The 12,976-nt window shown below is 35.2% G+C and overlaps 1 protein-coding gene across 1 annotated transcript in view; it reads right to left on the bottom strand.

Moving 5' to 3' along the window:
- Positions 1–3,386: 3,386 nt before the first annotated feature.
- LOC139147363 (protein virilizer homolog) overlaps positions 3,387–12,976 on the bottom strand; it is a 39,279-nt gene continuing 29,689 nt past the window's right edge. Inside the window, exons 32-35 of the mRNA XM_070718427.1 lie at positions 12,435–12,597; positions 8,872–8,989; positions 7,230–7,469; positions 3,387–6,886 (exon numbers count right to left, since the gene is read on the bottom strand). Of these exons, the coding sequence (XP_070574528.1) occupies positions 6,799–6,886; positions 7,230–7,469; positions 8,872–8,989; positions 12,435–12,597 (609 nt within the window). The 3' untranslated portion in view covers positions 3,387–6,798. The remainder of the gene's footprint in view (positions 6,887–7,229; positions 7,470–8,871; positions 8,990–12,434; positions 12,598–12,976) is intronic.

A 12,976-nucleotide genomic window follows, 5' to 3' on the forward strand; every position in this document is an offset into this window, starting at 1 on the left:
TCTTCTTCTTGATGAGTTCACATGGTATGTGTGTTTATGAGAAATGCTCAAAATGAACTTTTAATATAGGAAATGCCAAGTAGAAATACAGGCATGATGTGATTTCCATATAAATTACTGGCTGACCTGAGAAGAATCGTGGATTAAATTAAATGCTTCATACATTTGGCATATACACAGGGGACCCAGAGATCTGGTTGCTGTTGTTGTTTGTAGTGTTGCTTATGTTTATTAGACGTATTGTTGTTGTTGACCAATAAAATTCAATGAACATAAGTGTTTTGTTGTTGTTGTTTGTTGTTGTTTCAAACTTAATGTAGATACCATAAGAAACACTACAAGGACACCATCATTATCTTACCCGATGCAACTCTCTGCCAACATAAGTATATGAAGAGGGTGTACGTTGGCATAGCGAGTTACATCGGTTCAAATAATGATAGTGTCCTTGTAACATTTCCTATGAGTTACATTACGTTTGAAACAACAACAACACAACAGTTATGGTCATTGAATTTTATTGGTCAACAACAACAACAAGATGATTAATAAACATAAACAACGATACAAACAAGAACAACAACAGCAGCCAGATCTCTTGGTCCCCTGTGGTATATACTCAATTCACGTGAAGATCATGATTGTATTACGATTTGAACTTTGTTGTGGATAAATTTCTAGATAATGTCAAAGGTCATCTGGGTCAGAGTTAGTAGTGATTCATTTGCTTTATTCGCTCGGATGTAAAATTTTATGTGTTTGTAAATAATGTGTACAAAACCTCTCCACTATCGTATCATTGTTGACATTGACTTGATGATCTGTGTAATCAGAATTGACCTTCATCTCACACAAACTTAATTTCAAAAGATTGCGGTGGTCGACAATCAACGCACGATGAATTCCAATAGAACAAAGTTCTTGTTTAAAGAATACATGAACCTTCTATCCTGGGTGTTTTGTAAAAGAAAATAATGGTGTTAAAGGCCGTGTCAGTTTTGTATTAAATTTATACTTTTTAATACCAGATGTTGTAAACTTGAAAACATTCTGAAATTGTTACTAATAATATATTTTAAGTGATATGAAACTAACTGATTTTTCAACACTGTGTTAACTTCCTGTGACATGTCATAACACTGATATAGATGTTACACTGTCTATTTGAAAAGCCTATCCATTTATTGCCATGACAGATTGTCTTTGACGCTCTTTATCCTGCAACAATGTCACTAAATTTGTTGTCTAATATGAACAGCTTTAAGCTTAAACAAACCTGAAATGAAAACAGGATAGCTCGAGTTACAATGTGTGACAAATATATCTTTGATCAGGGAAGAGGGTTGCTGTTACAGATTATTAAATTATGGGTCAAATATAGTGGGACTTAAAATTCAGAGTAAGAAATTGTAATAAAAGCAAAACAATGTGAATACAAGTAAAAAATACGTGATCTGTAATTTAATTATAAAACAGATGGACCAGGCAATTATCATTGTTACATCTGACGTTGCAGCCGTCTGACTTTTTACACTGGTGTGAAATGGCATTGGCTTGAGGACACAACACAAAAAGTATTGATTTTTAGAGATCTTTTCATTTGCTATCAAGTCTGGAGGTCAAAATAGAGTGTACAAGAGCATAGATGTGCTGTGACCGAGACGGCTTTTTAATTCGATTGTAGAATAACATTTTTGTTGAGATTACGGTGTGAAACTTTTGTGAAAACATGACAACTTTTGGTATGTAGTTGTGGCTTAAGTGTTGACACCGGCAGAATTATATAGATTTAAAAAGAATTCTGAACTTTAATACCAGTTCAATGAATAGATGCTTTACATTCACTTTAATTGAGAAAGGGATTCTGCTTCTGTTTAATCAGGAGAGTTTAGTTTGTAATTCCTTTGACAGAATAGCTGTTTGTAAAATCTAAGAGATAAATTTACTCTTAAGTGTAAAAATTACTTTAAATTTGCTCTGATGTAAAAAAGGAGAAAATAAGAAAGACAGAAACTGACATGATGGAAAACAACATCATTTACAATTCTTTTGGTGTATGGTAATATTTATCAACATTAAATGTGATAAACTTGAAGAACAATGGGCTATATCCTCCTTATGGCAGAAACCAGTGCTTGTTAGGGATGCCTCAATTTCAATAGTGATACATACATACCCCCTAGGATAGTGTTGAATTTTACTGCGGCTTAACATGGGCCCAGTATCCTTCAGTCTTGCCATAAATTTTAACTTGTTGACCCCTATTTCCCTGTAAACAGGTCCACACTCACCATTGATAACAATAGGTTTGGGACAAACTATGGTGGTAATGGGTTAAAAAAATATTTTAGAAGGCCAGGTTTTTTGGAATTTTTTGATTTGCATGTTTTTATCAAGGAGGCATGTTGAATAAAATCTACAAGAACTTACAAAAAATTTACATTGTCAAAAAAACCAAAACCAAAACCAAAAACACCTGGGTGAGTGGTATATGCCTGGGACTTGAGGAAAGACATCTTCATGGAGAAAGACAATCTTAGATTGACTGAAATTTTCATACCAAAGTCATGTAAACCAAATTATATCTTCCATAGTACTGCACAGAATTTATATTCTGCAGTTTCTGTACAAAACAGCCAGCAAGTCGGCTTTGACCATTTGTAGACATTGTATACTTTACTATTACTGTATATTGGTAAATTTTGGAAGAAAGTTGAATCAAGTATTCACACAAATTGATTAATTGATGACTATGGGAAGTTAAGTATATTTATCACTGTATATGTTCATATACTGTAGGTTTATGGTAAGTTGGTGGCATTTCTTCTCAAACAACTTTTATTTATGATGGTACTTTTTTAAAATCTGAAATAAAGATGATTGACTAGACTGCCATGTGCCTTGGTTTGATGTTTTGTTTTGACATCACATATCATAAGAATTTGGTTCCCTTTGCACTATTATATTTGAGATATCTCATTAATTGGAAAGGTGTTTGACAAGTAAAATCCCCTCCCCTAAACACCACCACCAAATGACTAAGATGGTGTAGATGTTGCTCAACTATATTTCATTAGAAGTGATTACCCGCAGATATATCTGTATGCTATGAATAGTTTAGTAGAATCAAATCCGTCACAATGCATCCTTATTTGGTTGGTTTTATCTATATATTCATGTTATCAGAAAGTATAATATGATAGAGGAAGGTTTCAGGAAGACAAAATTGCTTACAAAGTAGTGGGTGACTTTTCACATGACATTACTGTGCATGTGTAAGAACAGAGATCAGACGTACTCTGTGTGTGTGTGTATCTATATCCATCTATCTATCTATCTATCTATATATACATATATATATATATACACACACATAGACACAGATACAGACAAGTAAAATTTTTATTTTTTCATGTAGGAAATGGTAATTCAGGATGACTTGGTAACATATTGAATAGTGACATAAAGTTGCAGTAATTCACAGTGAAATGCGTGTGTCCAGTCCTGGCTATTGTTCATGCTGACATGCTATACTGTTGCCTGAACACTGGCCTTATCCAATAATTACTGCTAAAGACTGGCTAAAATAATGAATTTGCACATCATGAAGTACGATGTTACAACCTTTGAACATGACATACTCATCAAAATGCATAGATATGTAGTTTCCTACAAATACTACTATATATACATACACAACAGGCAATAGTAGCTGATAGAGATGTTTATTTACAGCGCCCTCTAGCACCATTAATGTGTATTCTTTCGTTTAAACGAGCGGCCTAAATTTTAATATATAACTGAAAACTATAATGGCAGCAGAGTGACAATTGTTGAAATATTTACACAAGAGCGTATTTTTCCCAAAACTTCCTTTTTTTATGAACCAATAGGGTTCACACTGAACGTTCAACACTGAAGTCGGACACTATAACAGAACAACAAACACCTACTTAACTTGAAATTTTAATCTTGCACTATTTCATTCGATTTTTTAATATCATCCTTGGTATGTTTTGAAAAACCACCATATAAAATGGGAACATTTTGAGGAATTGTTTTGTTGTATGAATCTTCTCTGCATGTAATGATAATATTTTATTGCAAGAAAACAACAGAATATGGGCATTCACATAAAGACAAATCGTCCAAAATAAATAGCCTGTTAGCAATATCAATTGGAATTTTACAAACGTTAAACATGAGTCAATATTCTTGTGCAGTACAGTTTCAGCTGTTATCTTGGCAACATCTTCATATAAAAACAGCAAATTAATTTTACATCTGTGACGAAGTGTCTGTTCACTGAAATTATTAGAATTACATAAAAATACTTCATAGTTTGCGAGTATCAAAGGGGCAAAGTTGCTCTTTTTTACCCTTTTTCGTGAATTTTGTTTGATGTGAAAAGTAGTTTGTCATGTTAGACTTCTTGAAATTTGCTGAAATGCTGGTCAACTGTGCACAATCTCAACTCGGCTTGCAGCAAGACAAGATTAATCATTTGGTGAAACATTTTATGGTCTGTACTAAAAAGTCAAGTTCAGTGCACAACTGTCACCATGCATGGCTGAACATACACTGTTACAAAAGTTTGGACCTCGTGCAAGCTTTGTGTAATGAAATTTGTATTGGCGGTGCCTTTTATATAGATGAGGATAAAAGGTTTTCTCTAGATTGTTGCAATGTATTTGTCATAGGAAAGCAGGCTGGAAAAGGAAAAATCCATTTTATCTGGAAATCACAAATAAAACCACCTGTTTGCACTCAGCAAAGGGATAATTTTTGACACTTTTGCAGTCGTGTACCGTCCCCACTTTGTATGCTCAGTGGCTTTATGCTAGTATTCCATGCTTTCTTGATATCACAAACAGGTCAGAAAAGAGCAACTTTGCCCCTTCAAGCTAAACTTGATTCAAAAATAGAGAGAAAGGAAGTTGTTCATGGACAGTTAGTGTCTGCATCACCTGAGAACCAACAAGTTTATTTTTTTCCCCATTAGACTGTAGCCAAGATATAGAGACAAGGAAATAAAATCAGTGAACACATAAACATTTCTAAATGTGGCAACACTTTCAAAACTCTCTACAATGACAAAGATGATCAGACTTTATAAAACGTCTGTAATGGACAATACAGAAACTGCCAGGGAAAAAATGGAAAACACCAGGAAAGCTTGAAAATGCATTGTTGATCCATTTTTAGGAAGACCACGACTCAAAAAACCTGCATCTTACAAGTTTTTGGCTTGCTTTTGACACAAGCATCGCTAGTCATGGACTGAGAAATGTTACACTCCTGACAGTACAGTTATACGGCTGTCTGCTGCTTTTTGCATCAATTCAAGAACATGTTACATCAACTGTATGACAGTCACTAAACCACCAGAGATCCAATGCAAAACACCTATCGATACCACGTAAAGCAAAATTTTGTAGTGGGCATCAAGTGTTGAGGGAGCCAAGAGTCACTAGAGATCTACTATGGGGCTCTTAACTATGCATAACGAATGTCTAACACTGTCACAAAACTTTCAGGATTTTTATGGAGGGCCTCTAGCTATGCACTCCATCACTAGATTGTAGCTAGGTTATACAGTACATGCATCGATACATTAGAATGCACTTCAAGGTACGATATTCAGACTCTGACTTTTTCAATGCTTTGCTGGTACACTGTCTTGTATAGACTCATTCTGAAATTTGTGGAGTATAAAATGAATTACACAATGTCTTGTTTTAGTGAATATCAAACAAACATTTTTCCCAATAGAGCTGACACAGGTATAGCGGCCATTTTGAATTTCACACATTGGTAAATTTGAGGTAATTTGACTCCTTGATACAAAATCTACATGGTGACCCTGATTTATATTATTGATTATGAAAGAAAGCAATTTAAATTTCTCTTCAGGAAAGTTTGAGCAAAGTTTTTATCTGTGAGTTTCAAGATTTAAGCTGCCTTGAGGTGATATGCGCCTCGAGACTTAAATGCTTCAACTTTTGTTTAAACTTTCTTCAAGGAAAATTTCCACCATTTTCTCGTCATGTGAATCAAAAATAAAATCAGGGTTCGTTGTGCAAATTTTGGTGATATGAAAACAAATAAGCTAACATTGATCAACCTTTAAAATTCAAAATCGACACCATCCCTGTGTTTAATAACTCGATGGAAAAAAATAAAACCTTTATTTTCACAAAACTAAGCGAAAAATTTATTCCATGAGCTTCAAAATGAGCCTCACAAGAGGTAGACCAAAAAAGTATTGTAAAAGTTTCAAGAGTCCAGATGTCTGTCCCAGCGGCAAATTGTACCTTGATAAAGAACACTGCATGTATCAACAAATCTTCAAACTTGCCTTCTGCTTTCTTGTGAAAGTGGCATTTAAAGGCGCAGTTTAATTGTTTTCAAATTGTATACTTTCACAAATATCTTTCCAGTACAAATGATACACATAGGTGCATCGGCCCCACAGGTTTATTTAATGGTTTTAAAACATTACTTCGGCAGAAAAACTGTTGACTTTTAAAGAGGAATGGTACATTTTGCATTTTAGCTGAGACTATCACTACGGCACAACAAATAAATTTAAACTTTGACCTTTGACCCATCCGTCTAGTCATATGATATGGCAGATTAAACATCTGCAGGCAGTGTATTGTTAAGTTTTTAAACTCTTTTTCATCAATGAGGGACGACACCATACTGACTCTGATTTTCGAGTAGAAATCTTCTATATACATAGCTTTCCATATTAAAATGTGCGTGGCATTGATATAAAAGGTCCGTGTCCTGTGTTTATCTGTTGAATGGTCGTCCACCACCATGCCTGCTACTGCTCTCATGGCGTCCATAACCTCCTCGACTCGGCTTTGGTGGCATGAACCTGCATAACGATGATTACATCATGAAATGAATTCAATGGTTCACTAGACATTTGCTTCATTTAAAAGTTGTCAATTTTGACTGATGCTGATAACTTACAAGTAAAGGGTCAGCATTGGGAAACATATTTCAGTATTTTTTATGAGTGCACATGTTTGAGCATACAGGCATGTGAGTGGTAAGAGGGTGTGTATTTCTATGTGCATAAAAATGATAAGCTATAGCTAATTTTGTGTTCAAAGCTCACTCACTCACTCTCTTTCTCTCTTAGCTTCTAGTGCTAACTGCCTCTCATTTTATGCAATGACTCTATAGACAGATGAAAGAACACAACACTGGTTTACCTTGTATGTGGGTCTGTCTTACCACCTGGGCCAACCCAGCGTCCACCACTCGGCATTCCTCTGAAACCTCTGAATGTTTTCCTGGTTGGACTTGGACCACCTCGGCCTGAGCTTGGACTGCCCCTCATCCCACCACGGGGACCACCTCTGGCTGGCGAGCCATACAGACCATCCCCTCTGGTTGGTGGCAGTGGGGGAGGTCTGCCGTATGCAGGGCCTGGGGAGGGTCTGTTGTCTGGTCTATGAACAGATATAAATAAATAAAGTAAAATGATAATGATCAATTCCTAGATGTTTTGTTGCTGATCTTCAGAATGACCTGATTATGTGTTTTTGTTGTTTGGACACCCAGTTGAATGACCATGGATGTACAAAAGTGCATCTATAGAATGACAGAGCCAAGGGGATACTTTAAACATGTAAGTCCTTGTTTTGCAGGAATGGCTGTGTACACTGCTTAATCCTTTGAGTCCCGAGGTCAATTTTTGTCGACTGTACAAAATTATAACCCACACAATTTTTTTAAAGAACAAGACAATTTTTCCATCTTTTCCAAATTTTGTTCAAAAGTTGCAGTCAATGAATAGTACTGTCAATCAGGTCCAAAATTATTGAAAATAGTACAGAAAAATTCATAAAAATAGGTAAAATAATGCACTAGAATTTTCATAGGAAAATTAGAGCACTGAAAGGGTTAAAGTAATCATGTGATTGTCCATTCTTGATGGGTATCTTGTTCATGGAAACCTGGTGATTGAGAGGGCCTTTATGCTTTAATCACATTCCCTGATGCAGTAATATAATTGACTAAGTACAAAACAGCACTACAGAAAGTTGGTCCTAAAAGTATTCATTGATACAGCCTGTTAAAACTAATCATGGGTTGAATTCATGATAGATTTTCAATCTTATTAAACAAATATTTGTGATACAATTCTCACATGAATTGCACTATACATTTTTCTTAACTGTTGGCCTTCAGGGGGCAGAGATGGAAACAGAATGTTCAATAAGATATACAGTAATAGCTAAATCCCTAAGCAAATAAAATAGTTTGCATAATGATACAAGTTCACATCTCAATACAGCTAAACTAAGTGCAGAAGGTAGAATCAGAATCAAACGTTTAAACGGGTAATCAATATTCTTGAAGACTTACACCATACACTGAAACACAGTCAGCCTCCACTAGTGGGTGGAGGGACTGTGATTGTATTATGACACCACTGCAGAAAATGACAATTGTCACACATTAAGATATTATTGATCTTGAAAGATGATCATGATATCAGGCCATGAAAACTATCAATTTTCACTTTTATGTCTTATTGTCAATACTCAATTCCTAATGGTAAAGATTGATCCACCTTCAGTTGAGAACAATATCAGGTTGCTATTTCCTATCAGTGAAACAAAATAAGTGTGTTGTTCTGATACAGTGGTGAAATCATAACACCACAAAATGCACTGTATCAAGAGAAAAATTCTTATATCATTGGAGAGGAAAAAAAAAACTGCATTGTATAAAATTTCAATGGCCAAGTGATGAAGCTCGAATAGATAGTAAGGATTGATGGTACAGGAGTTAACCTGACATGTCATACTGTGACGTCAGAATATTTGTGTTAAATTTGATTGGTACCTTCTTGATAGAAATCCTCTTGATGTTCTTCCTTGATAACCGCCTGGCGATGGTTGTTGTCTGTTGTTACCGCCCCACATACCAGGTGCTCTGCCTTGTAAGTTACCCATTCCTGGTCCTGTGGTGACCAATGCAAGACAGAGAGGACAAAAAGTTATGGCAAAGCGATCACATTTTTTTTATATAGGTATAATAAGTATGTTGATGCAACATGTATTACAGAGATTCATATTCACAGAAATGACATCTGTGAAAGCAGGTGTCAATTAAGTGAAGTAATCAGTTTATTTGATCTGTGATAAAAACCCAAGCACTGTTTCATGAATCATGTCACACATTTGCCACACACTAACTCACACATACAGACATACACAAACACAGACAGACATACAAACACAGACAGACATACAAAAACCTCAGAGCTAGAGCACCTAGACCCTACAAATGATGTCACTAATCATGGGAATACACTGTGTACAATGTACAACAGTGGCATATCAAAGAAATAGAAGTCCCCTCACCAGCTACCTTAACCCTTTCACCACCATGGTTTGGCCCCAAACTATTTATATAAATGGTGGTTGTAGACTTGTTTTCAGAGAACTGGGGGTGAACAGGTTAAATCAAGCAAAACAAATACAGTAAAGTGGGTACCTTGCAAGAACCATTTGATGATACATGTTGTGTTTGTCTTACAATTATTACCACAGCACATTAGAAAACAGATATTATCTATTGATCTCTTCGAACAATACGACGGTATCATCCATTACTTGTAATTGCTCAGTGCTTACACTGTATAAATAATTCATCGATCAAATACATTCTGTTAAATATTTATCCATGCTGAGGGAGATTGTTACATCTCTCTGTGTACACTGGGGTATACCTGGAAAGCCATTGATGTTTTACATTGTCCGTTCAGACCAGAAATAAAATGCTTTTAGCAATTTGATTTGGACTTCCCCTTTCACTTCAAATGGCAGAGTGTAGACAGTTGATATCTTATACAAGATACTTTAGTGAGTCACTAAAAATGGCACATACACTGGACTTGTCAGCATTTGCAAGACACTGTCTTACCCTCTCTATGTGTGTTTTATTGTTAACCCCTTATTCCTTGTGAAACGGTCTAAAATTACCACCGATAACAAAGGGTTTGGGTCAAACCATGGTGGAGAAAGGGTTGAATCTCTTTTGGCAAAGTGGAAGATACCCTTTTTTACTTGGACCTATAATACCAGAAACATTTGTTTTTCCTTAGGAAATTAAATCAATTTGACTCTATTTTATAAATTGTTCATTGAGTTTTTTCACATATTTTATTGTCTGCTGGAACAGAATTGGTAAGATAGTAAATATATGCAGCAAATTATCAGAGAACAACAAATAGGTCTCTGTAACTTGTACAATCAGTTCATGCAAAGGAAATTCCACTTATGTTCCAAGCTTCAGAATCCATTTTATCCTGAATTTGACTTGTCCCCATCTGGTCATTGTTCCTGAATATCAATTTATAAAACCAACAGAACTAAATGCTTTTCTATCAACAGGGCTGTCAGACAATTGAACAGACTCAATTAGATTTTAAAATGTTATTTTTTCGTCATTTAAACCTTGTGTGCTATTTGTTAAGTTTTACAGTGTACTGTCCGGATTTTAATACATGTATTTTAAATTGTCATTTTTGTAATTGATGTATATGTATTTGTCACTAATGCAATGCTACTTGCCTAAATTGGGAGAATAAAGATTAATTGTTTGGAACATGTGGTGAAGTGGTTCAACATCCAATCATGAGATATCACCAGCTATATCACAAACTCAATTTAATGATTAAATTGAAAATCACAGATATTACTGATGATATCCAAATATGGATACCAATTGTAAAAAGCTATTGATTTGAATCTGATGAACCTGTCTGTACAAAGTCTAACGCAAAAGATCAGGGATATTTTTGACAGTGACTTTTACATCAGCAGTGTTACACTGAATTCTACCGCAACACTTTGTATAAGTTTTCTCTCTCTCTTTTTGAACATCCATCTAAAACACTTCCTAGAGTATTACCAGTATTTATTCAATGCAAAAACACCTGAATCATTTTAGTGAAATATTGATACTTCACAATACTGTTACTGTTGAAGGTCATTGAAAGCAACAGCCTTGGCAGTTTGAAGAGCAAGTTCATAAAGTATCAAGCTTCCTTTCAACTGATTTTAAAACAGGCCACTGTGAACTGTAATCCCTACGGAGAATGAGGATTAATGTCTGAGAAGTATTCCCACATATTTTATCTGTTTGTACTAATATAACTAATTAAATTTAAAATATACAATGATTGTTTTAGATCTTCAGATTGTGATCAGTAACAATTGCAAGTGTACAATTTTGCAAGGTTCATCTACCATCATAATAAAGAGAATGAGGGTGTCTCTGCATGCATGTGTACAAGTTAAAAAGATTCCATTTTGAGACTCTTTTAGACTGTTTTTACCTGTACAATAAATTGCAATAAAGGTGAGTGGAACTCAAAAGGGTCTCAAAGCTGCACTATCGACAATGATTTCTGTGACATTTTGTGAGCTATATATGTATTTGTTGTGCTTATCAGAGGATATCAAAATCAACCAGTTTCAGGCAAAATCTACATCAATGATAAATGTATTATATATAACCCATGTCACAGGTAGAACATTTATATGCAGGCTTGGTTGTCAAGGCAACAGAATCAATGAGCATAATTACATTTGAAACATGTAACAGAACAAGTGAAATATTGCACAATTCACGGAACCTTATGGATCATATTGAAAATTATCGAGATTGGTGATAACTGCCAAAGTTTAACTATCCACAGAACAGATACACACTGATTAAAATTTGAAGTCATCAAGCAGGGGTGTTTTAGTGATGACGACCCCGTAAAGTACTTTTAACTGAAATGTTTTGTTCCGGATTCAATTGAGGACCTATTGGGTTTTCAAATGTCTGACATATCATACTAAGACATGCAGAGTGGGACGATGCAGGAAATCTGAAAAAAACATGAACAAAGCTTGCACACAAAAATGAACAAAAAATTCATGACGAGGGTTTTCCATTTTTGATTACATATATTCCTCTGAGTCTATGACTTGTCTAAATATGATTACAAAATATAGCCACAGGATGTGTTTGAAACTTTTACCATTTCCAGTAGACAGATGATCAATCAAACTATCAGAAATTTTGCACAAAACAGAACAGTATATTTCTTAATGATATTATACTTGTAAAATTTAACACCTTGGGGACTATGCTGGTTTGAAGGACAAACTGCAGAAACATTCATCTTTACTAACTAATGGTATAAATACTAGATAAATTTATTAATACACTGACGTTGTGCAGCTGATAATGATATTCAAAAATGTGTGAAATCTTTTCATATGTCATGGTTCATTAGCCACATGTTATACGTCAGACTGATTACAAGTGTACTGAATAAATAATTGTAATAGCGAAAAAAAAGTTCAATAAAAAATTTGATTTTCAAAGTTGAAAAACACAAATCTTACCTAAGTCTCTTCTGTTATATCCGCCTCCACCACCACCTCCGCCACCTCCTCCAGAAGGTCCTCCCCAACGAGCCCCAGGTCCTCCAACAAAACCGCCTCGTTGGTAGCCACCACCTGGTCCCCCGAAGAATCCACCGCGATTTGGTCGTCCTGGTGGCAATCCCTTGATAGAAACAGAGAAGCAGCTAACGATCAAAACACTGGGCAAGGAATGAGACACTTTTATCTTGAAATTTATCGTGATTTTGATACCTGTTTCCACCAAACTATCTCGTCTTGAGATCTGCATAAGTCATGCATATGCAAAGTAGATGTATCATGGGGCTCATGTCATTGGTCACCACTTGTAACAAAACAGTATGCAAATGTCATTACATGATGATGTAAATGCACTTGCTACACAGTCAGTAAGTCACACAGCGATGTACCTTTTGATGACCATGACTGTCAGTTTATGGTAAATGTCATAAAATTGTAAATTCCTGTCACGTCCAACTACTCTAATGAATATTGAAAACTATCATTAGTAATTACACAGTCAA

Source organism: Ptychodera flava, chromosome 13 (genome assembly GCF_041260155.1).
Source record: "Ptychodera flava strain L36383 chromosome 13, AS_Pfla_20210202, whole genome shotgun sequence".
NCBI classification, from domain to species: Eukaryota; Metazoa; Hemichordata; class Enteropneusta; family Ptychoderidae; genus Ptychodera; species Ptychodera flava.